The following is a 24,843-nucleotide window of genomic DNA, read 5'->3' as shown; positions in this document are numbered from 1 at the left end:
TATATATACACACACACTAAATATGTGAGCTGATGGATGTGTTAATTAAGCAGATGAAAAAATAAAATAATAAAGGAAAAGGAGCTATTCCTGAGTAGAAAACTAGACTTTGTATCTCAGCTTCTTTATGTGATCTATTTCTTAGGTCTCTGAATAAATATTTCATTCACCTTTTTTACAGTTTAAATCCCTCCCCCAAGTCAAGAGCTGCCATGAGTTTAAGCCATCCCTGATGTCCTTATGAATATGACAGTCAACTCAACACCTGCCTGTTCCCCACTTAGATCAGGATCTAGGGAGGCAGACTATCAGAGCACCACGTAATTCTTGGTGATACCTTATGGAGTGCAGGACAGGGTACCAGATGTTAAAGGGTTAGGCTGTATCAAAAACATCTAAATAAGTTTTTACAATTCAAAGGACAAAATAAGGCTAACAGCCATGGTGTCATTGTACATAAGCCTAAAGAAACGTAGAAGAAATAGAGGTGAGGCACTAAGAGCAAGAGTAAACAGGAATGAGGAGAATGTAAATAGTTGCATTTCTAGCTGGATGCTGGGCAGGAAATGGTACTAAACAGTCCACTTGCAACTGAAATGATGTAAGTCAAATCTGAATTTCCCATCAAAACTGTGTTCTAATGGAAGTTAAGGTTTTAACCAAGAGTCTATATGCTCATTATAAGAAAAAGGAAAGCCCCTAGGGAAAATTCTAGAAGGAGTTCAGAAAAGTAGCTTTGTCTGAAGAAGCAAGTTAGAGAGCTCTTAGATGAAGGGCTCTGTCTGAGGTAAAGAGTAATTAAGCAAGCTGGAGGTCACAAAGCAGAGGAACAGAGCTGTCTATATAGGAAAGCTAGAGATGTCCTCCAAAGAAAAGGGACAGGGGTTTATTACAGCACCAGGTGACAGTCATCAGAAAAAAAAAAGAACTTGTGAATAGTTCAATAAAGAGAATATATATAGTTTTATGGGTCATCTATTTTAAATGCTTATTGTTATTATTATTATTTTTTTTAAATTTATATCCAAATTAGTTAGCATATAGTGCAACAATGATTTCAGGAGTAGATTCCTTAGTGCCCCTTATCCATTTAGCCCATCCCCCCTCCCATAACCCTCAGTTTGTTCTCCATATTTATGAGTCTCTTCTGTTTTGTCACCCTCCCTGTTTTTATACCATTTTTGTTTCCTTTCCCTGTGTTCATCTGTTTTGTCTCTTAAAGTCCTCATATGAGTGAAGTCATATGATACTTGTCTTCCTCTGACTGACTAATTTCACTTAGCATAATACCCTCCAGTTCCATCCGCATAGTTGCAAATGGCAAGATTTCATTCTTTTTGATTGCCGAGTAATACTCCACTGTGTGTGTGTGTGTGTGTGTGTGTGTGTGTGTGTGTGTGTACCACATCTTCTTTATCCACTCATCCATCGATGGACATTTGGGCTCTTTCCATACTTTGGCTATTGTTGATAGTGCTGCTGTAAACATTTGGGGTGCATATGCCCCTTTGAAACAGCACACCTGTATCCCTTGGATAAATACCTAGTAGTGCAACTGTTAGGTCGTAGCGTAGTTTACATGCTTTATTATTAACATTAAAGTACATGAGTGACTTAGAAACATGAATAACTACACACTAAATCATTAAGTTGAGGACTGATGACTTCCTGAAAATGGACTGGCTATCTAAACCAGATCACATTTAATAGTTGGTACCGGTGAAAACTGGCGTTAACACTCAGTACTGCCACTATTGCCTAACATCTTGGGGGAAAAGTCCCACTTCTGAAAAGCTGAAGATCTGCTAGGTTAAAAAAAAAATGTATAGAGGAAAGAAATAAAGTACAAAGCAAACAAAAAATTAAAACACTGAAAAAGGTATTACAGGAGGCATGTTCCATTATATGAATTACTCTTTTTTTTAAATCTTTTAAATGTTTATTTTTGATAGAGAGAGAGAGAGAGAGAGAGAGACAGAGAGAGAGAGAGAGAGAGACAGAGAGAGAGAGAGGCAGAGAGAGAGGCAGAGAGAGAGGGAGACAAGGAATCTGAAGCAGTCTCCAGGCTCTGAGCTGTCAGCACAGAGCCCAATGTGGGGCTAAAACCCATGAACCGTAAGATCATAACCTGAGCTAAAGTCAGACACTTCACCGACTGAGCCACCCAGGTCCCAACTCTTTTTTGGTTTTTTTTTTAAGTTAGCTCTACACTCAATGTGGGGCTTGAACTCACAACCCTGATATCAAGTGTCGCATACTCTACCAACTGAGCCAGCCAGGTGCCCCCCATGAATCACTCTTAAGGAAGAAACATTTGGGACTAATCTATCTCTGCAACACCTTTTGCATTGTTAGAAATGATATTGACAAAGAGATATATAAAAATATATTTCCAACATATGATTGGGACATATTTTTCCATAATTTTTAAAGAGATTCAAGAAAAGTGTCTATTTTAGACTTAAATAAGATACATTACAGAACTTTTTATAAGAGAAGACAAGGAAAGGGAGATTACATTGCATTAGACTAAGCCCTTCATTGTTATATCCTAATGTGTCAAGTCTGGGTGTAACAAATTAAATTGGTTAGCAAACCTGAGACCTAAAAAAGTCAAAAAGTTCTCCATTGCATTAAAAAAAAGATCTTTAATAATAAAAAGCATACTTGTAAACTTTGTACTATGACTCTTACAAGTGAGGGTCAGAGAATACCTATGAGGAATATATAGATACAATCAACTATAAGTGAATTTATATCAATTCTTTCTCATCCAAAAACTTTTTAAAGCCTAAAAGAGGGAATAAGCAGGATTTGGATGAAGGTTGGTTGAAAGATGAAGAAGCGTCAGTAAGATCAGGAAAGGAGGGTACCCTCAGACTTTAAGCAGTTAGAAATAGGAGGAAAGCAGCATGAGATTTTATTATTATTATTTTAATGTTGATTTATTATTTTGAGAGAGAGACAGAGCACAAGGGGGAGGGACACAGAGGGAGGGAGACACAGAATACGAAGCAGGCTCCAGGCTTTGAGCCATCAGCGCAGAGCTCAACATGGGGCTCACACTCATGGACCCCAAAATCATGACCTGAGCTGAAGCCAGATGCTTAACCAACTGAGCCACCCATGCGCCCCTGAGATTTTTTTTTTTAATGCACTGAATATTAGGTTTAGGAAAACACAATCTGAAATACAAATACTTACTGAATGTGAGGAGAACCCACATAAGATTCTCCACCAATAATAATGAATCACAAGCTACAGTGCATGTATTTTGCACCATTGGTAGTGTGCCAAAAGGACACAGTAAATTAGGTAAATATAACCTAAGATGCTCATTACAAATGAATATATTAATCTACTTAAATCACTCCCCAGTTCTTATTTCTTACCTGAGACTGTTGAGATCAAGATCATCTGTATCAAAATCCAAAAGGGGCTGTGGAGTATCACTTGGACCATGAGACTGCAACACAGATGAACTAGATGATATGACTGTGGTTTGGCCTGAGGGGTGGATGGTTTTGAACTGGAACTGTGGACCCATCCACAGACGTCTGTGGGGTCCAGTGTGCGTTACAATTTCTACCTGGAACAGATTAGAAATCATGATTTAACTGTATTATGACCTCCTTCAAAGAGCCTTTCATGATTCCCTCCATCTTGTCTCTGAACACCCTCTAAGAGAAGCCCATCTTAACCAAGTGGGAGAGGTAAGGGGCATCCACAATCAGAAGGCAATGGTAATCACAGCCTATATAAACATTCACTACCTCCCTGTACTGATTTTTACCACAATAAACAAAAAATTCATTGTGTGTGTGTGTGTGTGTGTGTATTTATATAGGTGTGAATCCACACACACACACATGCTCCCCCACATACAGAACACAAAGTCGCGTGAGAGTAAAAGGACCAGTTGCCTGCCTCATATAACTAGCATCAACTCCCTAGGAAGTACCTTTTTTATTCATTCTAGACAGTACTTACCACTTTGTGGCCATGCACTGAATACTACACCTATCAATCCACAGATTAAAAGTAATTCCTTCACTGAGGATCAAGCTCATGACAAACTTGAAGTTGTTCTTGAACTATCCAAGGAAAAGAAAAGGTCTGAAATAATTTTCAACACCCAAAGCCAGTTTCTTTCTACAATTAAATATTATAATATTTACTATACTGCCCTCAAAATTCCCCTAAATCAACTTTTAAATAAATGAAAAGAGTATTATATATTTTCTCTCAGACTAGATTTGTCTTCAAAATACTGTTATTCAATTAGAATGTTTCCTCCACTACCGATAAGTGTGGCAAAACAGTAACACTAAAATGTTTACAAGTTTCATGCTCTATGGAGGGGATAGGGAATGGTGCCAATATTATAATAAAGACTTTAAAGATAATGCATAGAGTAGAAGATAAAACCTGAAAATAAACATATCAAATGATTTTATACATGAGCAACTTGACTAAGACACTAAATATGCAAACTTTTGGTGAAAAACTACTTCTCAATGTCTTTAATTGCTACATCCATGTCTGTATATACACTTCATAGAACTGACTTCCACATGCCGTATTTTTGCCCTGAGTTCATTTATATTTAATCACATTTCTCTGATTGCGGTGATTAATTCTTAACAAAACATAATTGAAAAGGTTCAGAGTGCAGCTCTGGGTTTGTTAAGTCCTAAAGGGCAAAAGCATCATGGTCTTGGAACAATATTCACATTCCCACTAATCACAGGGCGAAAACTACTCAGATTTAGGACAGTGATTTCTGATTCAAGTAGTTGTATTCCACAACACAAATTAGGCCACAGATAAAGCATTCTGTGTATTTTAAGCTCAAAACCATCCGTGTCACAGAGCCGAGAGGTAAACAGATGCCTATGCAATTTCACTGAGGCGATGGCCAGATGTTCCTATTCACTCTCCTGTTGTGTGCAGTACAAACATATTGTATATACTTTCACACTGACAGCACACATTACCCCTTTTTCTGATTGAAAAGTTGAAGTGAAGGACAGTGGGTTCTTTGCCAGCATTTTAGGTTTTTTTACTTCATCGTGGTATCTCCTCAAGGAAGGAGGCATCTCCATATGCCAGGAGCTGAAGTATCAACCCTTTATCCAAGGAGCTTCCTGTGAGTACTTTAGGTGTAATGAAATGTATGTTACCTAGAAACAGTTTGATTCTCTAACTTCCAGATTCCCTTTTGTTTTTTGGGGCTACCCTCCCTGAGAAAGCAGTGAAACTGCATGGGCCTCCACTGAGGCACCTGTCTGATGAAAAGCCTCTGGATTGGTAATCTGAGACAGGTCATTAACTTCACCAAATGATGTCAGACTTGAGGCAGACATAACAGCATTTGTAATGAAGTCATTTGTAATCTCATCATTTTGAAATCTGCCCAAGTATCTTTTATTTCAAAGCCCGTGAGATGAAGACAGCTTCACCTGGCAAAGGGAGAAAGGGTCAGCTGAAGCTGTCACAGGACTGCTTTGGAGACCACTGGAAGCAGTAGTACATGAGCTGAGGAAAAGAAACCCAGCTGGGCACAATCAGGACATGTGCAGATTAGAATGCTGAACTTTTCTAATCAAAGTATGGGCCCAATCTTCAGAAAATGTTGGCTCCACAAAACAAATCCCACAGATTGTTGAATGGTTGCATTTTCAACAAGGCCAATTCTTATTTTAACCCAAACAGTCCATCTAAAATCCAAGGTTCTAAGAGATATACATGGATTGTTTGAAAGAAATGCCTATTTTATACAGAGGGCTAATGTACACATACACATATGTATCTAATACATATAAAATATATGGATATACATCCCTGCAGCAGTACTTATAAGAAATTATTTTTTTATTTGAAAATTTTTTAAATGCTTATTTATTTATTTTTGAGAGTGAGTGAGAGTGAGACAGAGTGCAAGTGGGGGAGCGGCAGAGAGAGAGGGAGACACAGAATCCTAAGTAAGCTGCAGGCTCTGAGCTGTCAGCACGGAGCCCAATGGAGGGCTCGAACTCACATTCTGAGAGATCATGACCTGAGCTGAAGTTGGATGCTCAACTAACAGTCACCCAGGAGCCCCCTATAAGAAATTCTTAATATGGAAAGACAACTGATTAATTCTTGGTGATCCTACAAAGAGTTCCAAATTCTGCCTATTTTCCTCTAAGGAAAATAATTTTTCAGTTCTTAGAATTCAGTAATAAAAACAGACAATGGATTTCTGTTCTCTTTCACTTTAGTAGGCCAAACATTTTACAGTTTTACCTGAGAAAGCCATTCTTCATCTTCCTGTCCACTATGGTCAGAAGCTAAACTGTCATAGGACCCATGCCGAGTAATGGGCCCAGGACTTCCAGGGGGAACCACTGTTATGAGAAAGAAAACATATTTTAACAACTTTAACCCGTGCAGTGGAAAAATTAATGTGGGCACGACCATCCTGGATATTGTGTTAATTTTTAAGATAAAATGCAACATTAAATGCACAAAGGCAATTTAAATAATTAATGAACAAGAAAGACTGAATTTTTTAGGACTAAGAAAGATCTCCAATTAAGAGTATACTTTAAAAAATATCTATACAAATTTCGTCATGACATATATCGGTGTAAAAGAAATAAACAACCAACTACATCTTAACAGCACAAGTACGTTAAGGAGCAGTGACAAATCCACTATACATGCACCAGTGTATTTCATAGCCTTCAGGATTTAGGACATTTCAATCACCTCCAATTAACAAAGAAATTAATTTGATGCAGTTCCTATAATTTGTGAAGGAATTTTTGAAACAAATGCCAAGATTCTTTAAGAGTCTATTTAATAGTTACATATAAATTACAAGGCATAAATATGCATTTTTAATTTAAAAACATTTTCAGTTCCTGAAACATTTCATTTATCCAAAGAAATATTTCCTTTCCTTGGGCACTTCATTAGTTTCCCCAGTTCTTCAGTGGTGGAATATAGGCTGAAAACACAAAAAGCCTACTTTCTCACACAAAGAAGAACCTTTGCTTAGTCAAAGTGATAAAATTATTTAACAAACATTTGTTGAGTTCCTACTATAAACCAAATATTAACCCAATAAAAACTTAGCTTCTTTTTAAATATTTATTTGCTTATTTTTATTATAAGATAGTCTTTATTTTTTGGAATAATTTTAAATTCACAGCAAAACTGAGCAGAAGGCACAGTAATTTCTCATATACTCTCTGCTTCCATGTATGATTTTAATACTGAGAGAAATAAAACAGTGAAGTACTGGGGGAAATAGAAAAGGAAAAGTAGGGGGGGAAGGAGGGAGGAAAATAGGTGAGTATTAAAAAAGAAAAGAATTAGAAACAGAAAATTATCTCATAATTTCCATCACCCAGAGATACATTCCTTGGCTACATTCCTAAAAAGGAAATAAAAGGATATGAACATATTTAAATATCTCAAAGCTTATTAGGAGTTATACACTTTCAGGAGCACTGACTGAGAACACAAATCTCACTGCACTCTTGCCAGAACAAGGTATCTTGAAGAAATAAATCTTAGTGAAACAGATAACAGATGAAGTAGACCGAGTAGAAGAACGTTGGGCAAGCTGTAAAAGGATGTACACTCACAAAAATCTAACTTAACTTGGTGGCAGAGGACAAGTGGTACCTAAGCCATCAATTACCAGTCAGAGGGAAATAAATAGTATTCAAGTGTAAGATTTGCAGTGGCTAAAATGATTAGCTGCTATTTTTTCAAAATCATAGTTCTACTAGTGAGAGGCGTGTGGCCTTTGGCACAAAACACCAATGACCACCAAAGCATAACATCTGATTTCTTGCAATTCTAAATGATTACCATGAAGAAAAGAGTATCATAATAATTATCTAATTAATATTTAAGCATCCTCTTGGGAATAATTTTGGTGTATACTACAAAACTGTTAAGTACATTTATGTTTGCAAAAGGCTGAGTTGTTTCTAAACCATTTATTATCTTTTCAATAAATAAATTTTATATTAAATTCTTAATACAGAACAGAGCAGTGGATCCTTCAAACCCTCTACAAACAGTAGTCGAGAAGGTAACTAAGGACAAATATTTAAAGGTTAGGACAGCCTTTGAAAAGCAGTTGAGGGCAAAGAAGATTTTAAGGAGGTGAGGTAATAGGCCGTACAGATATATGAGAGGTAAGTGTTACAAAGAGAATATCAAGTACAAAAATTTTTTAAGTGAGAACATAAAGGAAAATTTTCAGTAATTATTAGGAGGCTAGCATGGTTGGGTGTGAGGAGGCAGGTTGAGAGTGGAAGATGAGTCAGTAAAACAAAGGGGGCAGAGAGGGACGACAAACCTAGGGATTTTTGTTTTTTAAAGATAAAGCTATGGTAATGTGATGGAAAGATATAAGAAAGTTGTAATGCGAAGTGAGAAATTGCACCCTTTTATAACTAACTAGTATTTGATGAGAATTTTTCCAAGAGTTTATGTTGCATTCTCTACATGCTGAGTCAAAGCTAGTACTTGTCACAGAATAAGCACTCAGTAAGTATTAGGTGAAGGGAGTTTGGGGTTCTGGACTAAGTAATGGCACCAGAATGGTTGGACATTTATTTATCCATTATTAAAATGGGATAAACTTTAAAAGAATATAGTGTCAGGGAGGGGGTAAGGAGTAGGACTGTAGATGAAAGAAGATTAGTCATGAGTTCATCATTGTTGAAGCTGGATGATAGGTACATGGAGCATCATTATTCTCCATTATAATTTTGTGTATGTTTGGCATTTCCCATAGCAAAAAGTTAAAAAAAAAATAGGAAGAAAAAGAAAAAGAAGAATCCTCTTCTTCCTCCTCCCAACTGTCCTCTACTTTCCAAAGAAAGTGATAAAAATACCAAATATATATCTATAAAACATTAACCCTGAATCCTGAATTCTTAAATAGAGATTGTAAGAAGTGTTCCATTACCTTACATTCACTAAAAAAAAGTTTTCCAATAGATCTGAAGCATTCAGAAGATTCACAATATAAAATACAAGTCTGGTGGGATGATATTTTCAGCATCAAATAAATATCCTTCCCTTTCTCTCACTTTTCTTTGTGTTTAAAAAATTTTCCCTAATCCAGGTCAGAAGAACAGTCACGTTCACTACCTTAAGGAAGCAATGACCCACGAAGTCACAATGAAAAAAGAATTCAAAATGTTGACCCTGGGACAAGAAAAAAAAATTTTAAGTATGATAATAAAGAGGGCACCTTTTGGGATGAGCACTGGGTGTTGTATGGAAACCAATTTGACAATAAATTTCATATTAAAAAAAAAAAGAGTAAAGCTTCCATGTTCTCTAACCAGCCCATTATTAGGAAAGATTGAGATTTGAGCAAGAGTGCCATAAAAGGGATAAAAAGAGAGTCCAGCCCCCAAGGAAGGGTAAAAAATGGCAGAATCCCGAGAGTTTTAGGGATAAAACATCTGTGAAAAATCATATCTTTATTCTTGAGTAGAGTTCAGGGGAAGTAGCAAGAGATTCCACACGGTGCAAGAGAAAAGGAGGTATGCACATAGTGTGTCTACACAACCAAGTCTATGATAACCTCTCCAAGTTCCCCATGGATCAGGTGAGAATAATATTTAGTATGTGTCCAAGAGTAATATGGATGAGATCCAGAGAACTGACAGGTATTTAGAAGGCTTGGAAGTAGAAACACGGATGAATGCTGCAGAGACCTACCTGAACCAGTAACCAACGATCAGGCAGGGAACTGGAACAGCCCAGTGGTCATGCTAAGGATAAAATGTCTCCAATTCTCCTATCTCATATCTTTGCACTCTGAAAGCCCTATAGAATTTAGATGCAATTTTGGAGGGGGTATAATTGACTGAGATTAATTTTTTCCACATATGTTAGAAAGAAGGCACAAAAGAGAATTACAGGAAGGCAGTTTTTTTATAGAAAAAAATTAAGCTCTGTATCTCACAAGCCTAAATTTAATGGACCAACATACACACCTTCTATATAAAGAAAAATGTTTAGTATCTTCTGCATTTGCCAACTGTTCTTAGATAATTAATAAACTTGGGGTGGGAAAAGATTATGGAATTTTGAAATAAAAATCTCTGCCATGTTCCTTCCCTACCTTTAGAATAGTAATTTAAGACAAACCTATCCATCTAACTAAAAAGGATACACTACCAATTTACTTTAGAGAATACAACTTCAAAAGTACTGCCTCTACACACAGGCATGTGGTAAGTATAGATCAACAAGCAAGAGCAGGATGAGCAGATCATTATGAGGTAACTGTGAGCCAGACTTTGTTTATATTGTGTTCTCAGGAAAGCAGATCATGCTTCTAGTGAGTAAATAAATGCTAAAAAAAATCACGACGTGTATTTTGCTGTCTTAAGTGATATATGGGTGTGTGTATGTGTATATATGTGTGTGTTTCTATGTACATATTTATATATTTTAATATGTGTTTATATGCAAAGCAAAAACAAATCTGCTGCAGGGCCGACTTTTGCAAATTAGTCCTGTTAATCTAAACCCAAAAACCTTCCAAGTCAGTAGAACAACATGAGTAAAATTATGAACAGAAAGATTAAATTCTCCTTTGATAACAACCCTAAGTCTGAATCCCACATAACAAAATTCTCAATATTATAAAGTGGTAAATGTCAATTCATAATATAACTTCTCAAATATATAAATACTTTGCATAAGTTCTCTGGTTTTCAATTTTTAGATGTCTTCTGCCCTGTAACACAAGGATCAAACAGTACAGAATTTTTACAAATTATCTATACAAAATACAGTATTTCTGCGTTAGAGATAGTTAAAAGTATTGCTTTAGATTCTGTTAAACTATAAATACAAAGCAGTAAGCGATTCAAATAATAACTAAGTGAAAGTTATAAACATTGTGTTAAAAGACATCTAAAGACACTCGTAAGTCTTCTTGTTAACATTGAGTAATAGAATGAATATAGACTATTACTTGTAGGTTAGGGTATGTAGGATTGAATCAAGGTTCCAAAAATGAGTTCTAGACCTGGAGAAATTTAAACTTCTTGACATTTCAGGGTGTTTTTGCCAAAACAATAACAGTATATCCTCAATTCCAAGGAATCAAATTCTTTCTAAAATATGCTAAAAGTAACAGCTAGATCTCAGTAATCTAGATTCACCTACAAAATATCCAGTCTTCCAATTAGAAGGTTGAAGATAAGTCTTCACCATTAATATATTGAACATATTAGGGCAGGTAATTAATTTTCTTAGTGTATTGGGCATGGTTTAGATATTCAGAAAAAAAAAAAAGTCAGATCTCCTAACTATAGAGTTTACAACAGAGTACCCAGGGTCTAGGTATTCTGTTAAGATGTTGGAATAAAAGGAGTAATTATTTGTTCCCAGTACCATGTGCTTTTAAAACAATGAAAGAAAAAAGATTTGGCAATGCATATCAAAGTAAACAGACCAACCACTTACAGGTTATAAGCATCCTTTTTACATAAACTAACACAAAGCATAACACTGAACAATGAGCAGTGATTATGTATGAAGCCAATGAAGGAAAATCTATTTGGTTCTATTCTGTTCTTGTTCTACTGTTCCCTACATTTCTTGAACTCCCAGCAATAAATTCTTTTAGATGGAGCTCTGGAAGCTTCAGAGGACATAGCTAATCAACTACAGGTGCTGCTGCCAGTGAACTCCACACTCCCAACTTTAGAAGATTTTAAAAAACTATTCTACTCCCTGAAATGAACCTCAACGCTATTGGAATAGAGAAGTCTGCTTCTCAAATAAGGGGCAAAATGCTAATCTAAATGGTATCTAGTTTTTTATATGAGATACAATTCTCTGGTTTAGCTCCTGTTGAAAAACCTAAAATGTGTTTGTAACCTGAATATATAAATTTAGAAACAAACTTAGAGAGTCTTTTTTAATGAAGAAATGAATGTGGAGCCAAAAGGTTTTTTTTGGAGGAGTGTGAGCTGGGTCATAGCAGCAGCCGTGTGGGCAGTGGAATAAAGTATTCTTCGAAAGACTCAAGACCAAATGCAGCTTGTTTCCTACTCCGTAACGTATCCCACCCCCCTACCCCATCCTCCACAAACAATAAAACCTTCACCATGCTGAAGTCTTTAGTGGAGACCTGAGAGGTGAATAATGTTGTGCCGGCATTATTTGGTCCTTTCAGTTATTTAGGGGAACAACATTCCTTTTTCTAGCAAAAGAGAAATTTGTGAGTTAAATGACATCATGTTGCCTTGAATGAAACAGCTCTGGCTCAAAGTTCACCCAAAGGCCAACAGTGATAAACTCTCACCGAAGGACAAACTTCAATATATTTTTGGTACTTATTAAAAACAGCATTTATATAGCAGCCATACAATAAGAGAGGGCTCTTTACCAAACTCTGTTTCTGATCAGAAAGCACTTGGGATCTGAGGAAGAAATGCTGCTTAGGAATGTACTTTCCTAGTACAGAAATCAAAATTTGCCTTTTAAAAAGAAAGGCTCAAAAGACAATCTAAAAGCAAGTGGTCTAAGGCATTTTCCAGTGAACAAGCAATTCACAAAAGAGGAAATACGACAGCCAACAAACACATGTAAACAGTAGCAATCAGAGACTTGCAAATTTAAACAAGTTAGGCTTTTATACTATCAAACTGGCAAAAATTAAACCCCAGTCTTTTAAAATAATTTTTTTAAGAAGGGAGAAGGCTAGGGGCACTGGGTCGCTCAGTTGGTTAAGCATCTGACTTTGGCTCAGGGTCATGATCTCAAGGTTCATGAGTTCAGGCCCTATATCAGGCTCTGTGCTGACAGCTCAGAGCCTGGGGCCTGCTTTGGATTCTCTCTCTCTCTCTCTCTCTCTCTCTCTCTCTCTCTCTGCCCACTTCCCCTCTCAGTCTTTCCCTCTCTTTCAAAAATAAATAAACATTAAATTTAAAAAAATAAAAAAGAAGAGAGAAGGCTCTCAGGTCAAAAATGTCACACCTAAATACATTAAGAAATGGGAAACATTCTTACTCTTATTAAGGAGGCAACTCTATTTCTACTCAAGTCTAGAAAGAAGTTTTTTCTCTGATTTATAAATGTTTCCATTTAAAAGTAAATTCACTGAGTTTCATACATAGAGGAGTTAAGCAATAGCACTATATATTACTAGCTATTCTGTTTATTAGGGGCCATCTCTTGTACCAGAGCAACAATAGTTGAAGTGTTACAATACATAAAATGGAACAAGCTTTACCTACGTTATATACTAAACGGATCAATGATTTTCCTTGCACCCTGACCCTGTGGTACCATAGATGTTCTCTAATTAATTATTAAAGTTTTCTAACAGTCACTCATTGTACATCTCTGGTTTCACTTTCCTTTTATTCCACATTCCCAGAAGAACAGTCACAGGCAATATATAATTAGAAAAATGACATATCCTCATTGCCTATGAGATAATAGATTTCACTGAATAACTGACAACACTGGGTGCACCTCTTCCTCGCCCTGCTCTGTCTCCTTTTCTCTACCCCCAAAGTATCATATAATATTCCCACAGAAGACATAAACTAAGGAGATTTCATTTGTTATTCCTGCTGCCCTAACAGTCATTTGACATACAGCATCTGGACAAGTTAGACCTGGAGGTAGTCTGAAAGGGTTCACAATTTAGTTTTGCTCACCATACCCCTAAATATCATAAAATGAAGAGAAAGAAGAAAACATGGCTTCATGCTATCAGCAAGATCAGGTATTCCACTAAATATTTCAAACTGACCTAATATACTTCTAAGAGCTAAAGAGACTGCAACAATCCTTTCAAAACATCTGCACCTAAGGTCAAGGTGGAGTTTATTTACCTGGAATGATGCACACAGTGCCTATTTAATATGTATTATGGCAACTCAATTCTTAGTTCAACTACATTATATATACATTAAAACAAGAGCAGGATAGCTTTAAAAGTCCACCCTTACCATTTTAAAGGATCATATTATGACTACATAATACTTTGCTTGGAGCTTACGGATAACAACTTTGTCTTACCATGGGTCACGGAATCTACCAAGACGTGTAAGTCTGAATAACAACAAAACCATTCTTATCAAAGTTCTCCTTTACAGAAATGTAGATTACAAGGCATCAGTTATAGCAACTGCCTCCTGGGAGGGGATGAGGATGGCTGGGCACAGAGACAGATTATTTTTCATTTAACATTCCTTGATATCTTTAAAACTGTATTTACCATGTACCTATTTAAAAACTGATATTTATAAAAAGTTGTGGAACAAGCACACTACAACTGATACAGTTAGTGCAGTCAATCCAAGAAGTCCAAGAAAGGAAAACATAGAAATCAGTTGCATACCAGTGAATGATGGAAACCAATGTATGAAACAAAAGTTGAGCTTATTGCATAATGAGTCATGCATTTTCTCCCCTATTTTCTTAGGTTTAGTGATATTTTCTTTAAGGGGGAACTGTGGAAGTGCCTATACACACTCATATAGCCATTTATCTCTCCAAATATAGCCATTTATCTCCATATATAGCCATTTATCATTATCTCTCTATTTACACACACACGTATCAAATATAGGACCAGCTTTTAGCAACTGCTCAAGGACATGTGGTAGTATGTGTTTCTGTTGAGGAAAATGACTGTTTGCTGGAAGCCAGGTCTGCCAATGCTAATTCTATGTAGAATTATGAGCTGTAATCCTTCAATAATGGCAAATGTATTCTTACAGGTAACCATGTATGCTAGATGCATTTCCCTCAGGAATAATCAATTTTCCATTCTAAATTCAAGGAACACTAAAATAGAATAGTCTCTTTGCAAAGAGACTAAGATGACTAGAGGATTTGCAGAAACTATTGTGAACTAATGTCTTGAAGGTAAAAAGAAAAAAACAAATCACTGTTTTTGCTCATTAAACTGAATTCAGTCATCAATGTACCAATTTGTACAAGTAGGCAACAGGCTAGTTAAACTTACTGTTCTTGGTCCCATCTCTAATGGCATAGTTGAAGAGCAAACACTCTAATGTCATTAGTCCAGCCCCCACAATAAAGTACAACAAACAAAAATAAAGGAGAGACAGTTGTTTGTAAATGTAAAAACAACCAAAATCTTTTTTGTTTTGTTTTTTTTTTTTTTGCAAAGAATTAACGCAGTCTTTTCCATGCTTCATTTACTTATTATCTAGTTACACATTAGGAAAGTCCAGATCATTATACAGCAGGAAGAATTAAGTACAGATTTTCTCTTGCCTAAGCAAAAGAGGTGAAGTTCTTTTGGCATGGAGAGTTAAAAGCTTTTAGACGTGGAAGACGTCAATGTTTGCAACCTATGCTTAAGAATATAATAAAAATCTTTCCAAACAATCATTAAGGATCCATGATGTATTCCACACAATAGAGAAACTACATGTTCAAAATTTTACCTCTAAATAAATCAGAAAATTCACAGAACCAAGAAAATGGAGGAAAGAATGAGACAGAGAATTCTAGCCTACAACAACCACAGGGTTTTCTCTCTTTCCAAATGTTTCCAAGAAGAACAGTTTCCAAGGCTTGCTCTCCCCTCTACTGCTCCACAGTGTAAAACTACTGGAAAGAGTTACTTCCACAAATCATCATCACTGTATAAACTATCTATCATGTAATGGCACAGTAGTTATGATTCTTTCAACTTTATCATTAGATACACACTCAAGTATTTGTAGGTGAAAAGATACAATAGTGGGTGGGCTTTATCATAATACTTTATCTGCCATACATTAAAAAAAAAGATTTGGGGGAACCTGGCAGGCTTAGTAGGGCATGCAAGTCTTGGTCTCGGGGTTGTGAATTTGAGCCCCCCGTCAGGTGTAGAGATTACTTCAAAATAAAATCTTAAAAAAAAAAAGATTTTAAAAAACAGAGGAAACAAGACAGGGACAACGCTGTTAATTGCTGAAGCTGGGTAATGGGTAGTTTCATTATACTAGTCACTGTATTTCTGTGTATGCTTGAACATTTCCATAATAAACATATTTAAAAGACTTGTGTGAATGTTTGAAAACAACTGAGAAGACATTTCTTGATCTGCAGACTGACAGAGTCATCTTGATTCTTCTCTTGGCTGGCTATGAGATATGCGAAGTATTCAGAACTATGTTGTTTTCACACAGCACTATATGTATGAGAATCATTTGTTAGTTCCTTTAGCTCTAGTTTACTATGTAACATTTAATGTCTAGTCTCTGTAACAAACTGAAATAGTTTGTCCTTCCTCCTCTTTCCTTCTCTTCTCTATTTTCCTGCCTTCTTTTTTCCCTCCTTCCTTTCTCTTTCTCTTTCTCTCTTTGCTTTCCAAAAAACTTTTGAAAATCACCTAATTAATATTATATGAATACATGTTTATAATAAACTTCAAAGAACATGAAGTAAAAAAAATGAAAGGCTTACTGGAAATAGTGAACAGTGATTTTAATGATAATCTTGCAGAAAATCAAATGTTCTTCTGGCTTTTCAGAAATCTTAAGCTTGAGGGTCTTACCTTTTAAGTAAAAATTTCAGAGTCTTAAAGCAACCATTACAAAGGACCTTCAGGGTAAAGCCTTTTAGAATGCAGTGGATGCCAAGAAAAATCTCACTCCCTATAAAATTACTAAGGGAATGAAGATACTCAAAACAAAGAAGTCTAGGAGAAATTTTCAATTTGCATCAATAAATTAGAATTGCTAAGTAAAATTTCTTTCCATAGCTTTGAAAATGCACACATACTAGGATAGAGCCACACTTATCCAAATGACCACTTAAGAACAATAGAGATATGATTCAGCACCAATGTTTTATCTTCACTGCTGTTTGTTAACAACAAAGCATCTTCAGCCATGCCATCTGGTAGTATCTTAGTCATAAAGCACTTCGAATTGAGAGAGGCAAGAAAGACGTCCAGAGAGAACAAGGATACTATTTCTATTAATACCAACTACAACTAACAGCTATCTCTAGTGAGTTTTTATTCTATCCAAGATAATGTGTAAAGCTTTTTGGATGAATAGCCTTATTTAATCTAACTAACAACAATCTATAATGTAAGTATTATTAACTTCCCATTTCAAAAGCCCAGAGAGGTTATTTGCCCCAAATCACTAGCATTTAGTAAAAATGGAATTTACAACTGCAAACTCCAAAGACCAAGTTCTTAATCTGAAGCATAAACTGCCTCAACTCATCATGGCTTTACCTAATAGGTTCTTTATTTTAAAATAAAATTTTCATATAAACATATAAAAGATGTTTATCCTCAAATATCAACTGTTCATTGATTTAGTCTCCATGATGTCTGTGTTCCATGTCTCCTTAATTTAATGTAATCATTTTATCATCTTAATAAACATCTATGTATCCTGATCTGAGTTACCATATAATGCTATCAAACAATGGAGAAAAATTACCTTGACCAGAAGTTCACAACACAAGGAAGTTACAGACATTCAAGGGAGCTTTACATGTAGTGACAGAAACAAAGAAAGTACTTTGGGCCACAACTCTACATTCTCTATAATACCCTGGAGGAATTAGAAGACTTCATGTTAGAAAATATTGAATTGGTCTTATACTTAAAAGCCAACTGACATAGCCATGGAAGGACCACTGGCACCTGGAATATAGCATTGGAAGGCAGCAAAGTGCCCAAGAGGAAGAAAACAAACAAACAAACAAACAAACAAAAAACAAAAATAACCACTAGCCTCAAAATACTCCTTATAAATCTCAGTCTGACCCAGACTTGACATCCTATAAGAGTGATTCTGATGTTCTTCATGTGGTCATAAAATACAAAGAGAGCATAGTAGAAAAGGCAAAGAAACCAGTGGTATAAAAGCAATGAAGGCAATTCAGTGTTTCTTGTCTCTCCACCAAGTTCCACAAAATCACATGGCAAAATGCCTCCTGTCATATGACAACAATAAGGAGAACAGATTCAAACTGGAAAGAGACAATCTATGGCATTCACCCACCTCCCTTATGCCTCGGTCACTGGATGGTTACCTTTAGTAAGACAGATCATGCGAAAAATTTTTTTCTAAAAAGGAGAAATTCAGTGATGATAAAAAGCCTATACAACATCAAAGCTAAAGTAAAGCTTTGACTTAAGCGAGAACACACATGCAAGATGGACAAATAGAGATATAATCAAGAACTGAGCAGAAAGGCTCAACTACAGAGGCTGCCCAGTATTTTCCACTTTTTTGGAGTAATAACTAAAAACTATTTTACAGTCAGTAGAGCCTGAGACCTGTAACACAGCAGAAATTATTATTTTTGTCTCAGTTAAAGGACAGTGGGTAAGAGCAGCCCTTTTATTAATGGCAAAGAAGTGTAGATACACACATAAGCAACACTACCATAAAGCAGAGATTTTTGTTTTAACAAAATCCATATTTATGTGATTATATTTCCTATGGTTGAGAGCAGCTATAATTAATGGATTTCCCTCCTTCTCTTAATGCAGCCATTTGTCAATTCAAATACAGAATGTCCAATCAATTTTGATGTATTTAGTAAGCAATTTGTCAAATGGTGCTATAATCCGGTTAATATATTAATTCTTGTCATGGAGAGAGTTCTGACAACTACAGTTGACCTTTAAACAAAGCAGGGGCTAGGGGTGCCAAACTCCCCACAGTCAAAAATCCACATATAACTTTTGACTCTCCCAAAACTTACTGCTAATTGCCTACTATTGACCGGAAGTCATACCAATAAACAATAAAGTAAGCTAGAAAAAAGAAAATGTTATTAAGAAAATAATAAGGAAGAAAAAATAAATTTACAGTACTGCTATAAAAAAATTCACGTATAAGTAGACCCATGCAGTTCAAACCCATGTTGTTCAACGGTCAACCATAAGTGGTTTTCTATAACTGGTTTGGAAAGAAAAATCTGTACTGGGTCTCACAGGTTATTCTTGGGAGATAACACCTCTATGTCCCAATATCTGAGAGCATGCCATAGCACATCACTTAATAGGAAAACTACTTTGCCGGAATAAAGATACCTGGGTTCCACTGGACAATGTGGCTGATTCCTTGTAATCAGCTGGGTTTCTCTCAATCCCTGTGTGTCTCATATGTTTTTAGTAAAGTTAGCAAGCCAATACATGTGACACTAAACACAAAATAAGTAGGCTTCTAAGAGAGGAACAAGGCTTTACTAAGGAAATGCATGCATCTTAAACTTAAAAAGTACTTCTATAAACATTTTCCCCTATTCTAAAATTTTCTGCATATGAATTGCTAAGGAAGTAGTCTCAATCTTTTATTTTCCCTACCCCAACATTCTTCAGGCAAGAACTCACCAGTACTTAACACACACAGTGTACTAAGGCCACACAGTTAGTTACTGGTAGTCAAGCTTCACTTTACATGGTGTGAAGCTCTGGACGTGACAGTTTTTTTGCTTTGTAAATATATTTCATCTGCTAATTACTATGCTATCTCCATCTTTTTCCAGGTCTATCTATGTACTAGGAGCCAGAGATAGAACAACTAGATGTGCAAGGATTTCTGGTCCAGGGTCCAAGTTCATATCACAGAAGAAATCTGGACTATAGTAACCAAGAAAGGGTCAAATCCTTTCTCAAACTTTTCAACTGGGAGACTTAACCACTACCAGTTTGGGCAGAGCAGAGAACTAGAAGACAGGTTTTTAATATGTCACAGATAACTTCCAGAGCACCTGGGTATATTTGGCAAATAGTTTCCAAATATGATAGCTCTCTCCATGCACTACATCCAAATCTCTATATTTCTCTATCAGAAAATACAAGAGTAGAGATGAAGGCAAACCCCTTCTAGAGAACAAAACTGAAAAATATGGCAACAACTTTTTTTGAATTACAAGAAAAAAAAGGAAAACTACACTTATCTTCCAGACATTAGAATCCCCTTAACCCATTTATGAACCATGAAAGAGCAAAGAGAAAAAAAATTGCCAAAGTGACTTGGCACAAGGCTGTGTATTTTAAAACCTAAAATGTGTACTGGTCCTCCAGACTACCAGACGTCCCATTGTTTCATGTGTCTGCTGAGAAAGGTGCCCTATGTGTCAGAAAAGCACACTGAATATTTTTCAATGACCCAGGGGGCAAAGGTCACTTATTATAAATGGATAATGAGACCTAATGCAGTGCTCTGGGTATGGACAAAGAAAGGGTCTATCCATAGCCCCTGGTGGATTGGTCATTCAAGCTTTTATTTCCTCTCCACACTTAATGGAGTCAAACAATTGACAGAAATTCTATAGAGAAGGCTGAAACTGAGAGAAACAACTGTATTCTAACTCTGATAGACAGACACAAATAGCGACCCTGAAATGGCGCCAGAACTCCTGTTACCACTAACATAGCAGACAGCTGTAGCATTCCCCCTAAATTTCCATTTAGTCATTTGTTAGCAATTAACCTTACTGATGGAAGTGATGGCACATCAAACCACAAGCTCCTGCCAATATCAACCCATTACATTATCGCAGGTAAGCAGACACAGATCATTCTGCTCTAGCTCCTTCTTTTTGAAGAAAAGAAGTAAACAAATATCCCCATACCCTCCACCCTATATTTCCACTAATCAACTGACAAAATGAACATTCAGGGATATCAGGGTCTGAATATATGAACCTTAAACTCAGGTGGGATAGTATAAATTACATCAGAAGCCAAGGTACTCATGGACTAGAGGCTTTGTAATCTACAAATTATTTTTCTTTAACCAATCAGAATCAGTGTCCTATCCTAGTCAAATCTACCAATCCACTGATAATAAATAGTAATAGTGTCAATGAAAAGGAATGTATACTCTAACCTGTACCTGAAAAAAGGAAGTCATAAAACAACCTAACAAACATTAAGATACTAGTATCACTTACAATTCTGTAAAATAAGGACATTTAAAAATACAAAACAAGGGGGGCATCTGGGTGGCTCAGTCAGTTAAGCATCCGACTTCAGCTCAGGTCATGATCTCACAGCTTGTGAGTTCAAGCCCCGTGTTGGGCTCTGTGCTGACAGCTCAGAGCCTGGAACCTGCTTGGGATTCTGTGTCTCCCTCTCTCTCTGCCCCTCCCCACTCATGCTGTGTCTCTCTTCTTCAAAAATAAATAAACATTAAAAAAATTAACAACAAAAAATAAAAATACAAAACAGCCCTTTAAAAAAAACTTTCCTTTTGTTTCGTTTCAAATTTAAGGACAATTAAGACAGGAAGGTGGACTGACATGTAAACTATTTTTTTCCCCAAATGGTAAATGCTCAAGCAAATGACAGGAATGCTACCCACTTCAGAATGGAGTATATAGGTCATTACATCGTAACAAACAGGGCTTCTGGTTGAAACATCTCGACAATAAATCAGCAGTGACAGAAAAACCCAAGGAACTATTCCATAAATGTGAAGCTCTACATAAAGATATGGGTATCAATAAGAAGTATATCTCCCAGAGACACAAAGAGAAAGAAGAAGGAAAAAGGGTAATCTAATCTAAACTATTCAATCCATAATTTATCAAGTTTGCAGATTGTTGATGGCAGTTTCCTTTAACTATTCAACATCTTTACATTGAAGAAAAGGTATTTAATTTCATAGTGTTCCCCAAGTTATACAACATATATATGGCTAAATTCGGGGTCAATATATATTAATCTTGAGGTCTCTTGAAGAAAAACACTCATCTCACTAAAATTATCTATGGAAGGACATGTCAAGTTGATAAAATTAAGTACAAATAAGAGAAATCATAGAATACAATTCAGTCTGAAGTGGTTTCTTAACTACCTCAGATATTCAGACCTGGATAGAGCAGTATGACACACCCAAGGACCAACAATAGACTATAAATACTCTTTAAATAAGTCCTACATTACAAGTTTCCTCTACAAGAGAAAAACATTTCTTTCTTCCCCTTCCACCCTACCCACTCTTGGGCAAATATTTATTATGGACAATGCAAGGAAATATTGTTGAGTACCTCCATCATACTTGGTACATACCACAGCAGCAATGCAATCCAGGATGTTAAGTTAAATCCGATGTCACATTCAAAAGAGAGCAGCTCAGAAAAGCACTGCATATTTAATTGCTTTTCCGAGGCACTGACAATGACCATAGGAGATAAGACCAGTGATTTTTTTTCCTTTTTGTATCAATATGTTCAAAATATATCACCACTGTATTGTAAAACCAATAAAACAATAGGATAGTAAAATTCTAAAATAACTTCATTCTGAAGTCAAAAGTATGACTTTATATTACAAGGGAAAATATTTGCTATTTCTATTTTCATGGTTATAGCTGGTAGGACAGTAGTACAAAATCTGTTGGGAATCAGATCTGTAGATTCTAATCTTAAATACACTGTTGACTTGTGATTTTTATACTTTTATATGTAACATAAATCTCAATACTATTTTCAGGTACTATCTCCTTCATTATATATAAAGACTAAAATAAAAGTGCTACTGAAGTGTAAGAGATTAGTAAAGCAATAACATGTTTTGAAACCATACATACCAAGAGAGAGCCTAGCTATTCAAAAGAAACTCAGAACTTAGTTCTCTTTAGTATAATAATAAACTAAGATTTCTGTCAAAGCAACACTATTCCTTGAAAGTAATGTTCCAGTTGGAGCTTTTAGAGTGATTTTTAGAGTGAATACCACCTTCTTACATGTCGTACTGTCTAGAGAATTGCAATGCAACCTTACTGCTTCTTTCTACACTCTTGCTGGGATAAGATTATTTCATAGAAAGTGTACCTGCATTAACAATTACATCCAAAAAAAAAAACCCCACAAAAAAAACACAAAGAAACAAAACAAACCTCAGAAGGGAGCTGCAACCTGTAAACACACATATGGAAGTTTTGGGGTTATTTCTAAAAGCCTACTGAACATTACCACAGGTACCAATACAGAAGCCACAATGCAATCACCAATTCTCTTTCCTACTCTAGACAACATAGTTCGGTTAATGTTGCAATGAATGGCATAAGCTATTGCCCAAGCCAGTCATCCTTTCCTCCTCACTTTTCTTCAGTCACCTTACATAGTTCTAAATCCTAGAGATTTAACCTCCTCAGCCACTTCTCTCCAGCCCCACTAATAACTAACTTCTTTCTTCTTTGAACTTTTGTACCAATTAATTCATGCTATCAACATAGCACTTATCACAATGTGTTATAGTCACTCACATATATCTTTCTTATTTGCGTTTATGTTAGAGGCAAAAAGTAAAAAGAGTCAGAAGTAAAACTGCAGAAGTGGTGTAATGCAAGATAATAATTAAGATAATACACAGGTTTCAAGCAACTGAAGCTTAAAAAATAATTATGATCATACATTACCACTACTGGCCACATAAGAGAGACTTGATTTTCATTATCTCCTAAAATAACTAAATTAGGCCTAAGCAAAAGGCAATTTGGAACCCTCCATAATAAAGCTTAAGAATAGGCATAGAAAGAATCACATTTATTACAAGTAATAGGAATGCATCGTAGGAGTAAAGAACAATCCACCACTTAACAACATGAAACTGAAAATGCCCAGCATCTTATCAAAAATCATTAGGGATATAAAGAAGCAAGAAAACACACCCCAGACCTAGGAGAACAATCAATCAATAGAAAAACCTCCAAGAAACACCATAGTGGTAAAAGGAAATAGAACCCTGAGATTCTAGAAGAGCTATTATAAAACAAATGTTCCATATGTTCAAACACATACATGATGAGGAAAGAAATGAAAGATATAAAAAAGATCCAAATGGGACTGCCAGTGATGAAAAATATGATACCTGAAATTTTAAAAATATGTTGAATGAAATTAACAGCAGATTAGGCCAAGTAGAGTAGAAGACCTAATGTATTTAAATATGTAGAGGGGCACCTGGGTAGCTTAGTCAGTTGAATGTCCAACTCTTCATTTTGTCTCAGGTCATGATCTCATGGTTTGTGAGATCAAGCCCTGTGTTGGGCTTTGCACTGGTGGTGTGGAGCCTGCTTGGGATTCTCTCTCACTCTCTCTCTGCCTTTCCCCCTGCCAGCATGCATGTACACACTCTCTCAAAATAAACTTTTTTTTTTTTTTTTTTTTTTTTTTTTTAAATTTTTTTTTTCAACGTTTATTTATTTTTGGGACAGAGAGAGACAGAGCATGAACGGGGGAGGGGCAGAGAGAGAGGGAGACACAGAATCGGAAACAGGCTCCAGGCTCTGAGCCATCAGCCCAGAGCCTGACGCGGGGCTCGAACTCCCGGACCGCGAGATCGTGACCTGGCTGAAGTCGGACGCTTAACCGACTGCGCCACCCAGGCGCCCCTCAAAATAAACTTTTTAAAAGAGGTAGAATACTATACGAAATCAGAGAGAAAAAGAAAGAATTTTTAAAAATGAAAAAAATTTAGTAAGCTGGGAAAATATCAGGTGGTCAACATACATATAACTGGAGTCACAAAAGAAGAGAAGGGAAGTGACAGAAAAAAATATTTGAACATGTAATTCCATAAAAGTGTTCAAATTTCACAAAAACTATAAATTCACAAATCCAAGAATCTCATAAACCCCAAGCAGAAGAAAACCACCCCATGACATCATAGTTTAATTGATTTTTCCTGTTTTTTTCTATATTTTCTATTTCTTCTACTGTTTTTGTTTTCTATTTCACTGATTTCCATTCTGATCTCCATCATGTTCTTTCTTTTGCCTCAATTTATTCTACTTTTTCTAGTTTCTGAATGTGGAAGCTGAGGCCATTGCTTTCAGAATT

The 24,843-nt window shown here is 36.0% G+C and overlaps 1 protein-coding gene across 21 annotated transcripts in view; it reads right to left on the bottom strand.

The window, feature by feature from the left end:
- BCAS3 (BCAS3 microtubule associated cell migration factor) overlaps positions 1-24,843 on the bottom strand; it is a 629,185-nt gene that overhangs the window by 275,044 nt on the left and 329,298 nt on the right. For all 21 annotated transcript variants that reach the window (XM_086686763.1, XM_086686762.1, XM_086686767.1 and 18 more), the window contains 2 exons: positions 6,289-6,389; positions 3,393-3,589 (listed from right to left, as the gene is read on the bottom strand). In XM_086686763.1, coding sequence (XP_086542889.1) covers positions 3,393-3,589; positions 6,289-6,389 — 298 coding nt within the window. The remainder of the gene's footprint in view (positions 1-3,392; positions 3,590-6,288; positions 6,390-24,843) is intronic.

This window comes from Puma concolor, chromosome E1 (assembly GCF_028749965.1).
Source record: "Puma concolor isolate L17-30 chromosome E1, mPumCon1.1.hap2, whole genome shotgun sequence".
NCBI lineage: Eukaryota > Metazoa > Chordata > Mammalia > Carnivora > Felidae > Puma > Puma concolor.
The sequence above is the reverse complement of the archived record's forward strand: the minus strand, read 5'-3'. Positions and strand labels throughout refer to the sequence as shown.